Source organism: Hakea prostrata, chromosome 4, assembly GCF_041222555.1.
Source record: "Hakea prostrata isolate BN-2017 chromosome 4, UWA_Hpros_2, whole genome shotgun sequence".
Lineage (NCBI taxonomy): Eukaryota > Viridiplantae > Streptophyta > Magnoliopsida > Proteales > Proteaceae > Hakea > Hakea prostrata.
This window is the reverse complement of record NC_142603.1, coordinates 44,202,037-44,223,914: the sequence shown is the minus strand read 5'-3', so window position 1 is coordinate 44,223,914 and position 21,878 is coordinate 44,202,037. Positions and strand designations below refer to the sequence as shown.

The 21,878-nt window shown below is 36.8% G+C and overlaps 1 protein-coding gene across 1 annotated transcript; it reads right to left on the bottom strand.

Annotated features, from left to right (window-relative positions):
* Positions 1 to 246: 246 nt before the first annotated feature.
* On the bottom strand, positions 247 to 21,475 carry LOC149019034 (branched-chain-amino-acid aminotransferase-like protein 2). Its single transcript, XM_089153113.1, has 19 exons — positions 21,238 to 21,475; positions 20,098 to 20,196; positions 19,219 to 19,290; positions 18,042 to 18,134; positions 17,608 to 17,745; positions 15,460 to 15,518; positions 14,979 to 15,081; positions 9,107 to 9,286; positions 8,879 to 8,979; positions 8,731 to 8,785; positions 8,356 to 8,442; positions 7,795 to 7,846; positions 6,796 to 6,881; positions 6,127 to 6,180; positions 5,541 to 5,624; positions 3,957 to 4,028; positions 2,123 to 2,203; positions 1,444 to 1,479; positions 247 to 824 (listed from the first exon to the last, which is right to left on the bottom strand). The coding sequence occupies exons 1-19, from the start codon at positions 21,313 to 21,315 to the stop codon at positions 696 to 698; spliced, it is 1,659 nt and encodes a 552-aa protein (XP_089009239.1). The 5' UTR covers positions 21,316 to 21,475; the 3' UTR covers positions 247 to 695.
* Positions 21,476 to 21,878: the final 403 nt, after the last annotated feature.

Below are 21,878 nucleotides of genomic sequence, written 5' to 3'. Positions count from 1 at the left end.
GCTGTATACTTTTACTTCCTTCGACATGAATATGGTAAGTGCTTATCCCATGCATAAGGAGAGGGATAAACAAAGATAAGATTTGATGTTCCATTAGGTAGTTCAGTCTCAGGCGATCAATTTTGAAGGGATTATTTCTTCCACCCACACGTAAGGGAAAGAAATTTTAGCAGTGTTACCCTATTGTGAACCCACTTCAACGATTGAACCATGTCTCTTTTCTGGTCATCGTGAGCTGTAAATTTAATGAACCATGTCTCTTTTCTGGTCATCATATGCCAAACGAACTGTGCTTTAAATTTTTTTAACTTGAAGCACAGAAAAAGGAAATGAGCTCAGAGCTTCCGGGTGGGAAAGTGACGTTTTCTGGGAAAGTGTATCCCAAGAATTTCTTTTTTTTTTTAGGAGTGTAACCCAAGATACTTTACTAAGGTCAAAAGTTTCATCTTGTTAAAGTATTGAAAATTAAGACCTAACAGATTGAATTCATATCAATAAATAAATACTTTTTTTTTTTTTGGTAAACAATAAATAAATACTTTACAATCCCTAGTTTATATGCTTATGATTATTTCAATTTGGATTCTTATTTTTCTTTTTCTTCTTATTCTGCTGCTTAGTTCTCGCACAGTGGGAAAAAGACCAGAAGCTGTAGGAGAAAAGCAGACAGAGTGGGGTAATAACTTTTTAACTACTCATGTGCTAGGATATGTGGGTATAGGCTCCCCCAACTCTGCTGTCATATTTTTGTAAGCATTCTGTATTCTGCGAGTCACAGGCCCGACTTCACCATTGCCGATAACACGACCATCAATCATAACCACCTGCAAAAAGAAACTTGAACTATTTAGGAACGGCCAGTCCCAAGTAGATGTTCTTTAGGTATTTTGAAGAAAATGCATAATTTCTGAACAAATAATACAGAAAAATAAGCCTTGCTGTAGGAGTTCCATGAATGTTGACTCAGATGAGCCATTTTAACCGTGACCATCTTAAGAAAAATTGATGCTCAATTGTTCAAAATGCTGCTCAGGATTGAAGGAAAGAAGCCATCTGAGTCAAACTTTGTGTTGTCAAGACAGAACCATTCAGTAGGATTTCAGTGACTCTCTTGTCTCATATAAGCCATTTCAGTAATGGCCATTTAAAACCACCCAGTTAAAGTATGAGTCTATCTAATCCTCTCTCTCTCTCCCCCCACCAAAGGTGGTGGAGTCAAACCAAGCCATGTTCAAGTAGTGAGGTAGAACCCAACATTCTGAGTAAGCACATGTCAATTTCAAAGTTTGGCATCCATCTGGACCTTACAGTGGCTCGGTCCATCTTGGGTAGACATTGTAGAGCCCATCAGCATTTATGTGAGGTAGCTGAAGAAATTGTTTGCAGAAATACGACAGAAGGATCATAGAGAATGTTTCAACATATCACACAAAAGGAACTTACTGGAGTCAACTCTCCCATTGTTCCTGTGGTCCATACCTGCAAGTGAAAAACTTTCCCTTATTGCGAATTCTCAAACAAAGGAAGTGCAGTGCAACTGCCAAAAACAGTTATCAGAAACTATTTCTGTAACTCAAATAGTTGACAATTCGCAGCATAAAAAAGCAGTTGCAGGTGCAGCCTAGATTAAAGCAAAAGTTGAACAATAACATTTTTTAGGAGGTATAGCAAGTTATTATTCCTGTATAATATTGCCTCCACATCATGATGCTGCCAAATATACAATGTCACAAAAGGAAACATCTAGAGAAGAGCAGAACCCATCAGTTGATATGGTATGATGTAATTCATAGTATTATTGCCCCTCACCTCCCCTGTAGCTCCATTTCATTTGACCAGACCACCAATTATTGTATAACCTCAAGTGCAAACCTAAATATTCCTAAATAGTCTCAGAAAAATAAAAGCTATGCCAGCTGAGTCATCAAGTAATCAGGATAAACAATGGTTACTATGGTTGATACTTCTACCAGCAGTAATGAAAAATACCACCTGCAGTATGCCCATCAAGTTGATGCTTGGAGTTTCAAGGATTTTACAACTATTTTTGCAAAATATAAGTGTTATTTTCCAAACAAATGAGAATTAAGTTTCTTCTGATTAGGCAGAGTAGAAGGTAAACCTCGTCTGCAGTATGGAACTCAGATAAACTGATTCTTCGCTCCTGTAAGACTAGATTTTCTTTTACCACAACATCCATCACCTGAGGCATCAGAGAATAGGTTTATGTGATAACAGAAAAGTTAAATGATTTATTTATTAATTTTTCCAGGGGAGTGGGGACAGGGTATGAATAAAATTTCATTACCAAGTAAAGCAAAAAAGGGAGGGGAAGTGAAAAAACAAACAAACAATTCATAAATGCCTAGGCCCCGCCACAACAAAGGGTAAACCAAGGGCCTGAAGAAACAAAATGAAAGAACCCCAACAAACCAACAGACCAAAGATAGCAAAAACCACTGGGAACCTCAATACCTGCCAAGGAATGTTCCAGTGGGATGCTTGTTGGGATAAGGCAAACGTGAAGGGGAGATGGGAATGCAGGGCTGAACAAAAGGGAGGGAGAAGAATGAAACCACCTAAAAAAGGGACCACCAAAATATGCTAACATTGGTATAGAAAACCAACAGGACAATATTTGTCCAGATCCTTTTGTGTTCTGTTCCTCAAAGACTTATAGATCAATTAATTTAGTTTGCAAAGGAACATAAATTGAGCTAACCATAAATTAGATGCATTCATATTCCCGGTCTATCTGGGACACAATATGAAGAAGATGAGGCCAAGATACTGTTCATGTGGACACTGATATAGCCCCATATTTATCTTGATGAGAATGCTACTAGAAAAATATGAGGCCCAAGAAGAAATCATATGAAGACCTTGTATTGTCTAGTTTCTGATTTAAAATTTAGAAATTAGGCTTAAATTTCTTTTCTGATTGACCTAGTATGAATTTAAGTTATATTACTTGTAATCAAAGTCTCAGCCTTCGTACGGGATTTTCTAATGTTTAGTTTCTATTCTCAAGACAAAGCAAGGTTAGTTTCTAGTTTGAGTGGCAAGCTATATTCTCTATTTATTTGTCACAGCCCATAGAGGCTCCCCTCATTTATGAACATGAGTGATTATTGCTGATTGCAATACTGTGTGCAACTTGACTGGTGAGAGCCAAAACCCAAAGAGATGAGAGAAGAACCTCTTTATCCCCCTTTACCTTCCACTCCTATCTCCTTACATTAATCAATCCCCACTTGTGATGCTGTGCTCTTATTTCAATAGATCCTCAATGTGATGCTGTGCCTATTATTGCAACATCTGGTGGAGGTCCCCTTGAAGACCAGCTTCGACCAATCAATTGAGATGATGAGTTGCTCCAGCTGTTTCAATCTTAAAGGAAACCATAGCTCTCCTGCAATTCCAGATTTAATTCTGCCCAGATTTTTCAGCAAACTTAGAGTAGAGATAAAGCAGAGGTCTAGAGAGCAGAATCACACAATTAAAAGGCTAAACTCTATTCCACAGCTCTAAATTCAACTGGCTAGGGAGATTTCCTAACCTTCTATTTTGGGTTCTTGATCATGTCTGACAAGCTAGAGATTAAAATTGGCTGAAATTTTTAGCAACGATTCTCATTTTCAATTCCATTCAACCAGCCTTAGAGCCATTCTGGATGCTAGTTTGCCTAATGTTTGTTACCTTCTAATTTGATGGTTATCTTCTAAATTCTGAATCTCTTCCATTATTGATGATCTGCTGCAACCATTAATCATCCTACAAAGAGTCTTTCTTACTTGAACCTCTCTTACATTACATTCTCAAGTGACATGAAAAGAAAAAAAAAAGGTTTCCTGAACATGTAAGGATCCACTCATCTAACTAATATAACTTGAGATAAAGAAGATGACTAAATCACAAATGAGGACCAATCAAAGGTAGAATTCCATGGAACTTACAGTTGCCCGAGTAATTCCTGGAAGGCAGTAATCAGCATGAGGTGTCAGCACAGAACCTTTCTTCACCAAGAACTGCATTATGAAACATAAACACTTTCAGCATAGGCAGAAAATGTGAAAGATGTATACCCAACTTGAATAGGAATGCCAAGTCAATAGTTAAAAAAGGAGAAAAAATCTACAGTATTATGATAGAAGAAGATAAGAGTCCCATATTTTTTGCCATTTATTTTATCATCTGAAATGATGCAATAGCTGCAGCTTTAAGACAAAGGTAGAGATTGGTTGGCCTAGACGGGTGGATAGCCTGAACAAAAGTCAGCTGGAAACATGAACAGGCACCCAAATGTCAGCTTTGATTCTTGGTGGGCTTGATTGCTATGTGGATAAACCAACCCAAGTGGCCACTCCTATTTGAGGAAGTTGGCAATTAATGTAAGGTGATGAAGGGCAGCTTTTGTCCAGGCCAAATTTCTGAATATTTCTTTCATACATTCCTATTTCCTTGTCCACCCAAAAAACAATTCCTGTCTTGTCTACCAATAACATTGATAAACACGTTAGTTGATCGGCTTATTTGAGTTTATTCACTCAAATGCAATTCAATCTGACTCCTTGCAACCCCGCCTGGGTATGGAGGAAATCCTGCTCCTTCACCCCAGAGCTGTTAATGTCACTTCTTCAATGATTATTACCCTAGTCTGGTTTAAAGGCCATATCCCTCGCTGTTTTCTTCACCACCTGGAGAATTTGAACCTAAGACTCACTACCTATTCTTCTCTCCTCCAGCTCCATATCCACATTTCTCCTTCTTCAACCTTATTCGGACAATAGAGGATGTTAAATACCTTTTTTCTCCAGCCCTTTATGTTGCTCTATTTGGCCCAGTAGAAGATTACTGTTCCCTTTTGACAGAAAATGGCTTGGCTGGTTTTCGTCATTTTCAGATTCTCTGCTTAATGACACCATTGACAAGCTTTTCGGGAGCTGCTAGGACCAGCGATGGACTTCAAACTTTCAATCTTGAGGTTTAACTTGGAAAGAAATCTAGTTTAATGTCAGCTCCAGGTTCCTCTATAAGCGTTGTGATTCCAGGAAACAGGCCCATTCTTGTTAACTGGGGACTTGACCATTCCCTTTTGTTGTCTAATAAGGTCACCACCTGATCTTGTGGTTTTTTGTATACTCCCCTCCCCTTCCTCGCTTTGTACACAGTGTACTCCCTCTCCCTGCTTTGGTTCTTCTGATAATAAACTTTTTATTCACCAAAAAAGGGAAAACTGTTTTAGCACGTGCATAAAGGCTAGATCAACTTCAAGCTTTTAAGAAAATTTCCAAGAAAATATGCTTGGAAAATCACAACCATATGCTCTACAAAACACTGCTTATGCTAACCTGGTCACTTTTTTATTTATTTATTTATTTTTGTTACCCTGTTCAGTTGAGTAGCTGCAGTATTTCCAATAGAAGAACCATCCTACCATTATGATGTTGGCAGGCCATCTAAATGGACAAGTCAACTTGAGTCCATAGTTGCTTATGTAAGAATATGTCTAGGAGAAGTGAGGAAAAGCAGAATCTCACAATGTTCGTGGCATTTGTTTCTGATACATAGCCATCTTTGTCTAGCATGATCGCATCATCTGCCTTCGCCAAATTCCCTTCTATCTGGAGCATCGAGAAATCAATCTAAAGTTAGCACTTGATAATACAGAAATAACTAATGCCACTATAGCATTGTTTCAATAAAAGTTTGGGCTTTTTGCCATACAAAAGTTATACTCCTGAATCTTACTGCTCCCACAAGATAAATCTAATTGAAGCATTCCCACTCAAATAATTGAGATGACGGTCATGAATCATCATAAATGTATAGGCAATTTCAAAATTTTGGATGCATAAGAATAGAGTGTCTTTGTTGAGAAATTTTTAGTTCAAGTGCAAATTTCGTATAATTTGACTGGGATGTCTGGGTTAGGAGATCTGCTAATTATGCAGATTGCTAATCATTGGTGGCATGTCTGCATTTAAAAGCTGAGTGAATTGCTAATCATTGGTGGCATGTCTACATTTAAAAGTTGAGTGAATTGCAATACTATGATTGGAATGTCAACTGCAAAATTTTACTGCTTCACGATAATTGATTGTCCATGGTGTGGATAGAACAAACCTTTGCAAGTATGTTGTTGAGGAGATTGTTGTGGTGAATTTTAGAATCCAGATTCTGGTAAAAAAAAAGGGAGAGAATAAATCAGTTAAGAGTATAGATAGAAACAAGAAGAAGAAAGACAAGCATCTTTTGTGCAACCACCATTGGAAGGGTATTGACCCCTTAGACTAGCCAGATGTGAAATTTGAGATACCATTTTGACCATAGGTTCCACCAAACATTGAGCTTTGACTCAGACCAAAAAGCAAAGTTGAATTTCCAACCAATTTTCAAAGCTTTCAATTATCATGCGGGAAATTTACTTCTTGGTCAACCTGGAAATGTTTGATCTCCAGACGTAAATGAAATTTAGATACATGTAATATCTAAACCGTGCAAGAACTACTTAAGTCAGAGAGCTGTCATAATATGATAGGGCTGGTTGTAGTGCAAAAACTTCCAGAGGCTCATTCAAATAGTGGAGCCAAAGCCCTTTCAAGCTGGTCACTTTATCACAGACATAGACTAGAAAGGTGCTTCTAGCCTTCCAGTTGACTTTTAGTTGAAACGCAAAGTTCTCTATTGCTGTGTCTGTTCTGAACCAGAAAACTATCTTCAATACAATTTTGGATTCAACAGAAGAAGTAAAGGATTCCCAAAAAAAAGGAAACTGTTCATTGAGAATCTTACATTTGGTGAATTCCGACGTGTGGTTGCAGTTACCAGAGTTATTCCACTCAAATTGTCATAAACAGGTGGTTTCCACTCGGCGAGCACTGCATTTTTGCAATACATGGAAAGGAAAATATTGCACCATAAGAGATCAATATGTAAAACAAAATACAATGTTGTCATGAGGAGAGAAAGATTCCTGTATCAGTGCTGAATACTGTTTTCAAAGGACATGGAGAAGAAACATATTTAGAATAAATCATTTACTGTACATATCAAAGCTCGTCATATGAGCTAGCCTGCCAACTGAGCAGTGAAAAGAACACCCTAAAATGAGACTATGTTCAGCAAATTAAGCTTTGATCATCATGACTGAGGCCAAAGTCCAATCAAACTTGACCAAGAAGGTATGACAACATGGGAATGGCTGAATCAGGTTGATCCAACTAATGTAAATTTTACCCACCCGTCAAAAAATATGAGTACTTAGTCAAAAGACTAAAGATAAAGTCATGGATATACTTGTACCTCTACAAAGCTACACTGTCATGTAAGTTAATGCCAATGAAGCAAAAAGCAGGCAAATCACTGGATGAGGACCTAACTTCTTATCAACTGTAGATATACTGTGTTCCACTCCACATACATGCATGCCAGAGAAAAGGAGGAACAATGCAATATAATTAAGGGGTAGGAAGGAAACACACTTCAGGGTTAGCAAGAGAATAGAACATTAGTACCCCAAAGAAAAATCACAGCTTCTGCTATAAAACTTTCTAACATGATGTGCACTCTATATTCTAGAACTCCTTTTCGCAGATCAAACATAACCAAATAATGGTTCTAGAATTTGTGAAAACTTGCCAACATCTCGCAAGATATCACACTTTTTCAGCCGAGCGAGATGAGGTGAAAAATTTACCATATCTCACCACTTTACCATGCATAAAAATGCAAAAACTATTTGTATGACTTCAAAGGAAATGAGACAAAAAATTAAGGCACATAAAAGATTACCAATTAAAGTACATCCATAAAGATTAAATGCTGGGCTCATTCCAGAGGTAACCTGAACAGATGGAAAGAGAATAAGCAAGTATCAATAAAAAAAATCATAATTCTATTATTCTTTTCCTCATAGATGTTTCAAGAGGAACATGAACTATGACAGATGGCAGAGCCCACAGAGCTACCAAGTGACAATTTTCCTTGATCCAAGATATTGATCTGATGGGACAACCTAATGCACAGAGACCTGAAATTTTACTAAGCAGCTATCTAGCTGACCATTAGAATCCTTCATTAAAAAAATGGAGACCGTAGCTCCAAGAGGTAACCAAACAAGAAGGTTCTGTTGGTAGCTGATACCATGGCTGGTAATTTAAACAAAATGCTGCCCCCACAATATTTCATAGTCTTCTCTTCTTGTCTTAGTTATGACGCCACAACTTATACCTAGCTTCTCCTCTTTTTGGTTATTTTTGTGTCAACCATGACTACAGATATTAACGAATGACACAGGAAAGGGAATTATTAAAGTAGTTAATGAACAACTTTAAGTATTCGAGAGGAAATTACCTTTTTCCCACGTGTTAGAGTGAGGCGGATGTGTGCATTATCAAACATGCCATTTGAAATTAGAGTTTTGAAAATGGCTTCCTTAACCTGCAGCATGCAGCAAAAACGTAGCAGTACTTGGTGTAAGATGGTCATTCTATATGGGCAAAATAAAGGGGAAAAAAAACTGTTGGCAAGCAAGCAACAAGTAGAACCTTTCTTTTCAAGCATAGAGTTCCAACAATTTTTACATTTGAATAATGATAACAATACCAATACCACAAGGATTATGATAGTGAATAACATTAACCATAAAAATAACGATAACGATCATATAATAATATAATAGATAACAATGCTACTAACAATGATTTGTAAACCATTTTAGATTTTCACCTCTTCACGAGTTGGGACATTTTTGAAAGCCAAAGCTTTTGCTGAATCAAATAACCTGATGAAAGAAGAACTAGTCAAAAGACTCAAAACTAAATTATTTATAAGTCTATCTGGAGGCATGAATTAATGATGTCAATGTGTTACTTACCTATCTAAATGCTCATTAAGTTTAAAAACCTTTCCACTATAAATCCGAAGTCCTTCCCACACTGCATCCCCGCCTTGGACAATGGAGTCGAATACTGAAACCTTTAAAATTTGGAAAGAAATGAGATATAAGAGAAGCAAGGCTATGGCTACCATAGGAACTCAGAAAAATCATTTTCATTGAAAAAATTCTGCTTAAGATTGATTTGTGAAGTTTGAGCACAAGTACCTTTGCACTATCACGGGGAACAATCTCATCACCAACCCAAACAAGTATCTTCTCATTGGCAGGAACAGGAAGACTTGGGATGGCTTTAGAGTGAGCTGATGTCCGCCGTGTCTGGCGCCAAAGCATGTTGTAGAAAGGCAAACTTTGCTCCAGTAAGTCATGTAATGAAGACGGAAAAGGCTGAAATGGGACAGACATCAAACAGTAAGACAACAATTTGGCCGACAGTAAAAAGGTATCCTTCTTGACATGGATTTTAGTAAAACCCTCCACAATAAAAGACACCACAAGGATATTTTCAAGGTGACAATCAAGAGCCAATTGATGGTATGATGCTCCATTAGAAAGCTGGGGCATCAAGTTGTAAAAGAAAATTTCTCAGGTAGTTCTCATTTGAAAAACTGATGCAAATGGGTTGTTTATGGTGTTTATATGGGTCCTGCATAGTTTCAATATTTTCCTTATCATGATGGAGGAAAATTTTAATTTTAGAAACTAATCTGTTAAATTCCACCAAATACATTTTTTTGTTTTTTTGGGCACCAAAATCCATGTTTACTAATTTTCGTTGGACTTCATTGACATTGCAATCCACATTTATTATTTTTAGTAAGCCTCATGTTCACTTTTCTTTAGGTAAATAACTATGTAAAAGTTACAGAAGTGAAGAGGGCATAGTAGTGATAAAGATTTAAAGGATGACATAATGAATGTCAAAAGATTTAGAGATAGGATTATCTTGATCAAACTTGTGTTAAGAAAGAGTTTGTCTACATATTTGGCTCCTACTGTCCTCAATTCGGAATGAAGTAGAAACTTACAATTTTGAGAGCACGTGAATTGATTGTGCAAGTTTTTAGTCTAGGAGAAAAGGTTATTGTGGCCGGTGATCGGATGGGCATATTGGGAAGATCATGGATGCCATGAATGTGTACCTACTACCTAGAGGATATGGCTTTGAAGAGAGGAATCGGGAGGCACCTCAGGCTTGGATTTTGATGTGCCCTATATATACCCACTTTAAACACTTACTCTGAGAAGAGAACAAAGCATTTGGTTTCCTTTAAAGTGGGCAACTGATGGAGGGCCAATTAGGAGAAGAGGTGAACCGGGAAGCCACAGGGGGAAGAGAGAGAAGACGAAACACATAGACACACGCAAAATCACTTTTTTGCACAAACTAGCATGTTCAACTTTAATCTTCATCCCTCAAATCTAAACTGTTCTACCATATTACATCTATCTAAAAGAAACACCCTTATATAGAACAGAGGCTAATAATATGGGAAGTTGGGAAAACACAAATAAAAATAAAAACCAAAATAAACCATTTCTAAGCAAAGGAACCTACCTAAGAAGCTCCTAGGTGACCTACCAATTCATCAAATAAATTAAAATAAATATTGTAGTCTAAGCAAACTACAAGCCAGGCTAAGGCAACTACATCAGCTCTTCTCCCATGATAAGAAGCTGACTCCGTTGAGTTCAGATGAATTCCATGAATGCTCTCTGAGTCAACTTATGTCAACTTATTGTAGGAGAAAGGTACCAGGTGTCTTCTTGAGTTTGATAGATGGAAGATCATTTTCTGAGAGGAATTTCATTTCAATTTAACTGTCCTGAAAGGGATATGTATTCTTGTAAGCAATAACCACGAAACTTGGCTTTATTTTATACAACCATGGGCGTCCCAAAAGAATGTTGCTGACTTTTGGAGGAATGAAATCACATCTACATCAGTACACTAATAGTCAAATTTCTTTTTTCCTATCTAGAAGGTCTGATAGACTGTTACCTAAGGACTATAAGTTTAGACACTTATACCAAGGCAGATCCCAACCACAAGAGATTAGCAGTCATGGATATGTGCCTCTTGAAACATACTAGTAAGGAAGGTGAGCTTGTTCTCCTAGGATGAGGAGATGGAGCTTAGCACATATTTTGAAATCATTTATGGATGAATGGTCAAACAAGGAAATTAGAATTTTGAGTGGGATACTAACGAAATGTGGAATAAGATGACTACTTGAGTAAGAAGCCTGCTAAAGATATCTAGGGCGAAACAAAAGAAAACACCATTTCTCTACAGACTTGGTGGTGATGATGAGGTTCAAATAGTCTTTAAGACTAAGAAAGTTAGTTTTCAGACATGGAAAAGGATTAAGGATGCAGAGGATCTACAAAAAAGGCGTATTGAGTGTGCAAGGCTACCACCAGTTTTGGGGTTTAGGGAGGATCTACAGAGCCTTACCCCTGTTTTTCGTAAAAAGGCTGTCTCTGGACTTCAACCCCCAACCACTTGGTAAAAATGAAGCAACCTTAGTGCACCAAGGGTTAAGAAATATTAAGAATTGTATAACAATCTGACAAAACAAGGAAGTCTATCTAACGGTAGGTATTGAGGTAAAGGAAGGGTGGAATCACGACTAGCATTTAATGTATCTTTGGATACGATACAATATAGGCTGGGCTGATATATTTACTACCATACAACTCTTTATTTTTCAAAAAATGGCATGTATCTAATTGTATCGAAATGTATCAACTGATACAAGCTGATATGACATGACACAATTGATGCATGTTAATACCATCAATATCGAGTATACAGTTCAATGGTTACACTAATAGATATCAGCAGATTTAGGATGATAAATTCGACACTATTGATACCTTTCATAAGGAATCATTTTCACTCATCAATCTAGTATCAACTCTTATTGAAATGGGAAAATAAAGAACTCTCAAGCAGGATCCAAAATCTTCATTTGACCTTTGTCTTTCAAACTATTAGACTTAAGTCATTGAGATCCAATGAGTCCAATTTATACTATTTTTTTTTTATTTCTTTTCTTGTTGTCATTTTATTTTTTTATTTTTAATGTGCTACCATATAAAACAGACTTAAGTTGTTTGTTACATCTACATTCTTATTAAATATTTTATGTAAATAATTGTTGACTTACCTAGAATCATAATTCTAATCTGTTTTCATTAGAGTGTTTTAGAATCAAAATTCTAATTAAAATGGGGGTACACTTTAAAGGCCATAAGTTTAAGGTCACATATTGTTATTTTTAACCTAAGGCATTCTTTTTTGCCAAAAACAAAACTTAAGGTATTCTACGATAAAAAAATTCAATGAAACTACTCTAGGTGAGAGTGACAGGGCCAATTAGGAACAGGGACAATTAGGGATAGGGATAGAGACAAAGCTAGGGCCAACCCATTTTAATTAGGAACAATTAGGGCAGGAATGGGCTTGGCTTGGCCTTGCAGGGCTTAGGGTTAGGGACAAGAATTCTAGACCCTAAATTAGGGTCAAGGCGAGAATGGGCTTAGCTAAAAATATATAGGGTTGGGATTGGGATTGGAAAAACCCGACCCATCTCAACCCTGTTGCAGCCCTAGACTAAGAGCCTAATTAAGGAGCTCTTAAACAGTCCACAAAGAAAAAAGAGTTCTAGAACATCATCCAATATTCATGTCTATAGACTAACACAAGCACGTAAGAAGTTGTTGTCTTGTATAACAATATTAATTTAATGCACTTGATGTTATACATTATTCTTTATTTCAGTCAATACGCACGGTTCTTGATTCTTTATTAAAAAAAATTCTTTGGGTTCTAAAATTGTATTTCCATGTGCATTTATACCATTTCTATGTGTTTTGGCACTGTCCAATATGTATCTCCAAAATAGTAAAATATGCTACGCTAAATCTCATAAAATCATTCACCGATATGATACTTTTTTTCGTAAAGACGAACATGATATTGGATACCAATACTTTAAACCTTGAATCTCAACTATAGATGTCAATGAAGATGATAGAGTACTAATGAAAAATGAGGACACTAAGAACTTATAAAAGGATATTTTTCAAACAACTAAATGGAGACCTTCAAGTAACCCTAAGAGTTACTCTAGCTAGCACTAGAGAAATGAAGTGTTTTAAGTAAATATGTAGACATAATTCAAGAACTGCATGATGGTGCATTGACAAATGAACTCTAGGAGACCAAGGCAGTAAATTCCTGATAACAATCTGTTACATTAAAGATCAAATTTCAATCTTATTTGTCTTGTGCATTCCCCCCCCCCCCCCCCCCCAAAAAAAAAAAAAATTGTATCGTTTTGGTGGATGAGATAAAAGTAGGAGAAAATGCACATTGTAGTTATGGAGATTAACCTTGGAATAAAAATGGAGTGTTTGGGGCCTCAATACTTCCCCCCGGCTGTCCTCCATCCTCCCTTCTCCTTCATGAACTGTGGTTTCCTCTGGAAGTTCGGGGTCTTAGTACTCTTGCCAAACACTCCAATGTCAAGAATTTTATTAAAAATTCAAAAGCTTCCTTTAGTTCCCTCCTTAAGACCAGAGTTGCCTCTGGGAGTGCCTCTAGAATTGCTGCCTGCATTGATCCATCATCGTCATACATTATCAACTATGAACATTCAAAGAATGGCAACATCTGGTTTCTTTGGAACCCCACCACTATCTATGCTTCTCTATCCTATTCCTCCTCCCAGCTCCTCCACATCCAGATCTCCTCCTTAAACTCTCAAACCACCTTCTTTCACTCCATAGTCTAGGCTAACAACTGAGCCCCTTCCCCTTCGGAATTTTCTTTTTCCCCCTAGGTTTCCTACTAATGCCCACCCCTGGGGTGCCAGAGTTGATTTCAACATTGTCCATTCTGCCCACAAAAAAATGGTGGCAACTCCCTTTATTTGAATGCAGTAAATGCCTTCAATGGCTGCATTCATTTTACTGCATTCAAGACTTGGGTATTGATGACCTTCGTTGGTCTGAAGCCCCTCTCACCTAGAAATATTGCCAAACCAGCCACCACCGTATCACTAGTAAGGTTGATTGGTTCCTCATTAACAATCACTAGCTCTCCCTTGTGAAATCCACCCCCCCTCCTGGCCTTTTTGATGATACCCCCTACAAGCTCTCCATCCAATCCCACCTCTCCTTTAGCCCCAAACCTTTCAAAATTTTCAACATGTTGGCCTCTCTCCCTACTTTCCTTTCCAAAAGTCTGTTCGACTTTGTTTAAACCCCCCTCCACTTCTCTCCTACTCTACTAGCTTTGCCTATAAACTTCACATTGTCAAAGCAGTTCTCGAAAAGTGAAATTCCAACATCTTCAATAACATCCCCAACCTTGTCTCCGCCACCGGCTCTCAAATCTCCCCCATCCAAAACTAAATTTCCTCTAGCCTCTCAAACCCCCTTCTAGTGATTGAGGAGAAACACCTCTCTATCGAACTGACTCTCCTTTTTCGTGCTTGTACATGGCTCCACAGGGGGCTTCTTTGCCTCCGGTGTCGGCATTTCCCGCTCTCTCTTCACCTAAGCCCTTGGATCCTTTCCCATAGCCTCCAATCTAAAACCGATCTCCACCTTCTCCCCCCCCCCCCCCCACCTTCTAAAATATAAATCCTCCAGACTTCAGCATCTCGCCTTTCAGATGACCTATGTTACTTGCAGGTTGTTGTAAACTTGTAGTTGCATTAGTAGTTTTAATAAACATGAGATTTAACTGTTGAGCCTTAGTTTTAAGTTCAAGTACCACTTAATTAGATGTTGTGCTCCCAAGTATGTGTAAGCTAAATACATAAATTTATATTTTTTCTTCACACTAATGTATGTAGTGTACAGGTGTCCATGAAAATTTCAAAGCTTTGCATATCTGCTACGATGGTTCGGGTCAAGAATGGTTGCTGCCTTTCATTTATCCTAGCATTTTAAGATTCACAAAACAGGTTGGCCACAAATAATGCCCTCAAACTTCTTCATCATATTATGAGATAATTGGCATGTACTTATGCTTTTAATGAAGCAAAATTTCTGTATCACATACCGATGGATACCGTTTTGCTGATCCAAAACCAGTTGATTTATGTACACTGTCATACCACCAAGGAGCCCAAATCCCATCCATTGGCTTTGAACCGGCTTCCCATCTGAAAATGTTTTGCCACAACAATCAATTATGCACACATTCTCCAAGATATGAATCTTGCAAATAAACCACCTGAATTTCCAGATGTACAGTCACTTTGTCTCACAAAAAATCTGGTAGGTCCATAGAAAAATAGCTAAAATTGAGAAACAACTTAATGCATTAAGAGATCATATTCTAAAAATTTCAAGAAGGCAAGAAGCGTTTGAAGCACACCCAGAAGCAAAACATAATACGGAACAGTACATAGAAAACAGAAACTTGCTTATCAAGTTATCATTTTCTCATAGAAAATCTATTTGATTACTCCAATCCTGTGTAGGTTAAAGCGTTAGAATTAACACTGTTGCAGTTATAAAAGATGACAAGACTTTCATACTTGAGCATTGCTTTTTGGAAAGGAATATCCAAGTCTTCACAAAGACCACGTAGAGTAGCCTGCATTACATGGAAAGTAAACAATCGCATTACATAACTATCAAAGAATTTAATAATTTGAGAACTATCTGGACAAAGTTGTGGTTTCCTTTTTGACTGGTTACACATTCCTTTTATGATCTCATCAGATCTCCAAATAAAAACTAATCATTGTACAGCCCTCACATTGATCACCAGTTAGGTGAATGAGTAATGAATCCCCATTAAAGGGAAATCAATCATATTTGAACCAGAAAGAGAAGATAAGAGATATCCAACATCACAAAAATGTACAGAAGCAGTCTTAAACGCACATAGCTTATGGAATTAGTTTAAAATGTTTACAACGAGTCAACAATAAAATTTTAGTTTAAAACATATGCTAAGTATTCAGCAACAAAAAAGAAATCAGGGTTTGGATGCTTTGCATAGTCTCCCCTCTTATCCTCTTCAATATCCAAAACTATTGATTTAACTTCCAATTTGACTTTACCTAACTATTGCATCCTTTTCTGTGCAGCCGCCCTTTTTTCTCTGTTATAGGTATGGTTTTTCTTTTGAGAGGTTAGGCATTTCAGTTAATTCCAATACTTTAACAGGAAAAATTGCTGGAATTCTGGAGGGATTTTGTATGGGTTCATCCCTTTCAGTTCCTGTTCGTGAAGTCTGGCGCATAACAGGTTTGAAGTCCCTAAAAAGAGTCATCAATCCTGAAGAACTTTTTTGCTTCTGCTCTCTATGTTCACTAAATAACTAATACACAGTTTAAACAAAACCCTGTACATAGTTTGGATATGTTATTAGGTTTCCAGCCGATCAGCTTTCCCATATGTACATCTACTCTACTTTTCTGTTATCTGCTGTTTTCACTTCATAATATATTTCTGATTTCATAAAAAACAAAATTTCTTCCATCTCTATTTAGAATAGTCATGTATTCTAGAATTTGAGCACTATGGCTATTAGGATGGTATCTTTTACCATCTTGATGCATGTATGGATTTCAAAATGTAATGCATTTTACGTATACCATCCATTTTATCTCTATAACACTTGCACTTACATATTGAGGGGGAGCAATCCTATGAAATGTTGCCTTAATTGAGGGGGAGCTCAATATGCTTTAACATGCTTAATTAGAGCAGGAGCATGTATATTTCAAGGAGCAAAATTGTTTCAATTTGAGGAAGGAGGTGGGGGGAGGAGCTTAAAGTAATTATTGTTTGTTGGAGTGTACTTTTAAAGCAGATATTAATATCTGATTCTTGTGTACTATGTGCCCCATTTCTAGAGTGCGGTGTGTGTTTTTTTTGGGAGAAATAATGATCACTGGAGTATATATCATGGTTTTTTCAGCTGTTTCATGTGTTCCAATATAGAATTGCAAACCAATTTAGAATCTGAATCAGTAGCAATGACAAGTTGACTGTGAGGATCTATTTGATATAAATTTAAATTTTTAAGGAAACCTTATGATACCATAAATCATCTGAATATCCACAACGATACTGTCGATATCAATGAAACTGATTTAAGACTGAAACCTGCTTTAGGATTCAGCTCAGGGTTCAGATCAATCAGCAACTTAATAGAACCTCTCAACCTAACACAAATATATTTATAAAAGCCACCCTTGACAATAGTTGTGGAAGGATAAATAGACAATAGAGAAAAAAAAACTCCTGGCAAACAAATTCTAGATTAACTTTTATGGGTTATATATACTGTTGGATGGACAGGCTCCGCAATTAAGTTCCAAAGAGAATTGCTTACACTAGGAATGTATGCACTTCAGAAATCAGATTTTGATACATTACTTAATGACTTGGATCTTGTTGATTGAATAAGTAGATACTTAAAGCAACAGGGTAGGATATTGAGGGTAGGATATTGCAAGCTGTCATTAGAAGGGGGGGGGGGGGGAGAGTCCCCACTAGGATTTTTTTTAACAGAAAACCTGGTTGTTTCCAACTCCGTTCATGCTTGATGTATAAAAGCCTCAAGGAATTAAAAGCAATCATGTTTAAACTTAGTTAATTGATCATGTATAACAAATAAAATCCAAAATAGTACACACCAAGTTATGTTTCAATTCTTAGAACTTTCAAACCTCTGGATTTTGTTGAAGGTCTGCAGCATCTATGACTGGAGGGGGGTTCCCAAGTTCGCTTAGCTCACTGTATATGCTGACCAATTCTGCTAAACCCAGCTCCAGAAAGGATGGTGGCACAACTTTATCAAATGATGGCTAGAGAAAAAAATAAAGGAAAGCAGCAAGCATAAAATTAGTGAGGTAAAAGAATATCAATTTTTTTATTCCAATTTTCGATTACAATCTTTAGCACAGTGACTTTTCCCAAGTATTCTTCCAAATTAAGGATAATTAAGAGATCAAAGACAACCATTCGAGAAGAGCAGCATCAAGAGTCAAGAGTAACCTCTTTCTATGGAAATGGGCAATATACCCGTAATTGTTTAGTTGTGTCATCTGTTATGGTAAAAGAGAGAGAGACAGAAGGAAGCCTTATAAATACATCTTCTCACCAAAATATCTAGGGGATTCCTGATCAGAATGAAATGCTTCCCTTTTTTCATCAGGTCACTAGTCAATCCAAGAAGACGTTGTTTTGCAATATGCTGTAGGCAAAAAAAAAAAAAAAAAAAAAGAGTTAGGATAAGACGTAGATGAGAAATGGAAACTATGGCCTCTTCACCGACTAATAGGTCTTAAAGATTTGTTTTCCTACAATTTGTCTTCTGCTATAGGGATGTTGGCAAACATTGGGTGGGTCCATGTTGTTGGGAGAAAAGCTAGCATCATTCCCACTATTCCAAGTGCTAATGTTTCAGTCCAAAATGAGCATGCATTCAGGTTCAATATTGCATCTAAAGTTGAGGGTAATCATGCAAATAACCACAAACCTATACCAACCCTTGTCATGTTCTCGTTTATGTTTTATAGCTTGTGTTAAGTGCAGTACTTTGTCTATTTCAGCCTTTAAGCTACCATTTTGAGAGACAGTCTGTGGCAAGAGGTTTAATAATTGATACTATGCCACAGGCCATTAATACCTTTGTACCACAATTCTAAAACTGTCACAATATCACACCTGTGAAATCAGAACTGTAAAGAAGAGAAAAAGAAGAGAAGAGAGGAGGCAAAGTAGAGAATGGAGTGGTGGAAAGTTCTGCAAGATGTTACAGTTCTCCAGCATGATTCTGTATTTATAGAGCTGGGGATAGAATCTCAAAAGCTAATGTAACCTGGAAACAAATCAACTCAGCATATAGGACAATCTAAAGTTACATGGACTCTAAGTACAAGAATAAATAGTAAAAAGGTGTGGAACTTAAACTTAAGTGTACATGACCCCGTAGACCCCCACGGTACACAAGGCCATGTAGCCTTATGCAATACTTTAACAAAAATAAACCTAGCAATCACATTTTTGAATAGCCTTTAAGGCAGAAATAGACAAACTACCCCTAGCACTAACAATTCAGAAGAATCTGTCCCTGTGTAATATAGCATGACTGGTGAACAATCGCATCAACAGGGATCTGCACACCTACCCAAGATTATCAAGTTCTATAACCTTGGTAAATATTACATGTCCCTGCATACATAGACATAACTACATACATACAGACTAGGCTAATTTTATCATCAATTGAAAACTTGTATCTTAACAAAATAGTGTAAAGTTGATCAACAACTTGCCTTGCAGAAGCGATACTTCTTCTCACCTGGACCAAAGATAACTTCTTTTATGACCCTGTTTCCATCAGAATCCTAATCATGTCCATATGGATAGAGTTTCAGTTTTAACATATTGAGGATATAATATGCTAGCATATGTCACAGTAACAACTTAGAGAATAAAGTGCAATAAAGAATAAACATTTAATTTCAATTGCAAAAGAAATAAAGGCAAAAGGAATAGCTTTTCCTTTTTCAGCTTACTAGGTCAAAGAAGCAAATAAATGTTTGTCCAGATGAAAAGTATTAAACTGGCATATGCTTAAAGGTCAGATACTCTTTGCTCCTTAGTTGAGGGGAAAGCTGGAATTCTTCCACTTCCTTTAATAAAGTATTCCTGCTTTTGTTTGGATAATTTGGGGAATGGGAATCAACAGTGATAAGTCCGCCAATCAAATAAAAGAAGGATATTCTGTAATTATGATAGTTCGGAACTTCGGATCCTATAAACTCTTTATAAATCAATGTTAATGGCCCTTTCTATTGTATTGTCTGTGAAAATCATGTTATCAGGGAGTAAATTCACTTAAGGATTCTGCTGTTTCTGCAACATCAAATCTATCTGAAGAAAAGCAAATATGACCAAAGTATACATAGTCTTGCTGCCAATGTCAGATTTGGCACCAAGCATTTTGTTTTGGCAAAACTTTGTTCACACAGAAGACGAAGGTGGTAACATTCTTATCCCAATGAAATCAAGAATTGTACTACTGCCACAATTTTCAATTACAACCAAGCGATACATCAAATGAATGCAAAATTCGTATGGTTTTAAGAGAAATACATCTAAAGTAAAGAGATAAAAACATATTCTTGATATTTTGAATTAACTTGATATACCATTTTGGATAGAAGCTCATCACGGTAAGGCCTCTCCACACCTGTTACCCGAAGGAAATTTGCATAAAGCGGTTCATCGAGAACCTCTATATCATCTCTCTACAAAAAAGGAGGCAAAAAAACCAATAAATATAGGTTGAAGGACAATCAGATATTAAGACAAGTAAATGAATATCTGGCAAATAGAAGATGATTTCATTTCCTTCCTGACATTATGTCAGCGATTTCAATAAAGAAAGTAAAATTTTGACAGTGGACATAATCTACAATTTCTAATAAAAAGAAAGAAAAATAAATATATGAGTGAATAGTAACTAGAAAGCATCAAACGTTTTCATCAAATATATGAAAGAAAAGCAATAGACTCGATGAAACAAGGAACAGGCTTTGCCCCAATTCCATCAAACAGTGGATCATTTTTACCTTTTGCTTATAGCCGAATCACAAAAAAAAAATTGATCAAAACCTTTAAAACTCTGACAGCACCCAAAGAACAAATAAAATTAGGGGGGGGAGCGACATTGTGGGCAAGATAGGTAGCTTGAACCATTGATCCTCAGATATTGCATTGACAAGTCCGAACTACTTAAATGATGGGAATCATCTAAAAGACTAAAACACAGCCAATATATTAACATGAGATAGAGAAACATATAAAATAAATAAATAAAATAAAAAAGGAACAGCCTTGCCCCAATTCCATAATACAGTGAGTAATTTTCACTTTTTGTTTAAAGCCCAGTCGCAAAATTTTATGAAAACCTTCTAAAACTCATTGACAGTACCAAAAACCAAATCAAAGTGCAAAAGAGGTAGCTTGAATCATTGATTCTCAGAAATTGAAATGAAAAGCCCAAACTACTTAAATGACAAAGAGAAACATAAAGTTTGGGACGACAAGAAGACCAAAGTCCAGGGAACAGCACAACAAGCTCTTAATCCAATATCAGAATTTTGAACCCCATAGAAAAACATACAAAACCCACAAGCTGAAACTTGGTAGATTTCAAAATCACAAGAAGAAAAAAAATATGCACGAATGTCTCTCGATTATCCACTTTAAATAATGGAATATGAACTCCAGACAATAATTCAACGATGTCCAAATACGAAATGAGATTTGCTCACAAGACGGGGTACCTGAGCAAAAGAGTACATAAGGCAGGTACTGAGAGACCTGGGAGCAGACCATGAATGAATCACCTCTATCTCACCCATAGCTGAGAGTTTGGATTCCACGAAAATAAAAAAGCTGAGAGTTTAAATCGTCTGTTGTGTCTTTGAAGGCCTTAACAGAGATTCGTATTCTGTAACAGCATCAGCTCTTAGATTGCTATTAAAGAGACGGTGACAGAGAGCCTCTACGTAAGGAGTTAAAATCCGAATGATTGACAACGTTTACGACCTTAGCTGGCATACCATAATAGGATCGAGCTCTGCGACCCGAAAGTGGTACCTTACGCTTCCTGGCCACGTGGGTCTCTACAAAGAAATAGACCATCCATTCGTTGTAGATATGCAATATATATCCCAAAATTACATAGGTTGATGTCCATTTATAGGTCACAGGTTTGGTGGGGTGTAAAAAATTGTTTTTTGTTTTTTGGGGGGGTTTGAAATTTGCATCTGCCTCCCCTGTAGTGTAGAAAAAGTCAATTTAAGGACAAATGATCACTTTTATGACAAATTTGCCCCTTTTTTTTTTAATTTAAACAAAACATTAAAAAAATGAAAAAAAATTCAAATTCAAATTCAAATCTTTGAACCAGAGAAATGCGATT

What these genes read in the sequence shown, in the direction of transcription:
- LOC149019034 (XM_089153113.1), bottom strand. Translation starts at nt 21,315, where the DNA reads ATGGGTGAGATAGAGGTGATTCATTCATGGTCTGCTCCCAGGTCTCTC. An exon ending in AGAAGTATCGCTTCTGCAAG is followed by an intron (nt 18,135 to 19,218) that starts GCAAGTTGTTGA and finishes TTTTGCCTACAG; the next exon opens with CATATTGCAAAACAACGTCT. An exon ending in AGTTCCATACTGCAGACGAG is followed by an intron (nt 1,480 to 2,122) that starts GTTTACCTTCTA and finishes TTTCACTTGCAG; the next exon opens with GTATGGACCACAGGAACAAT.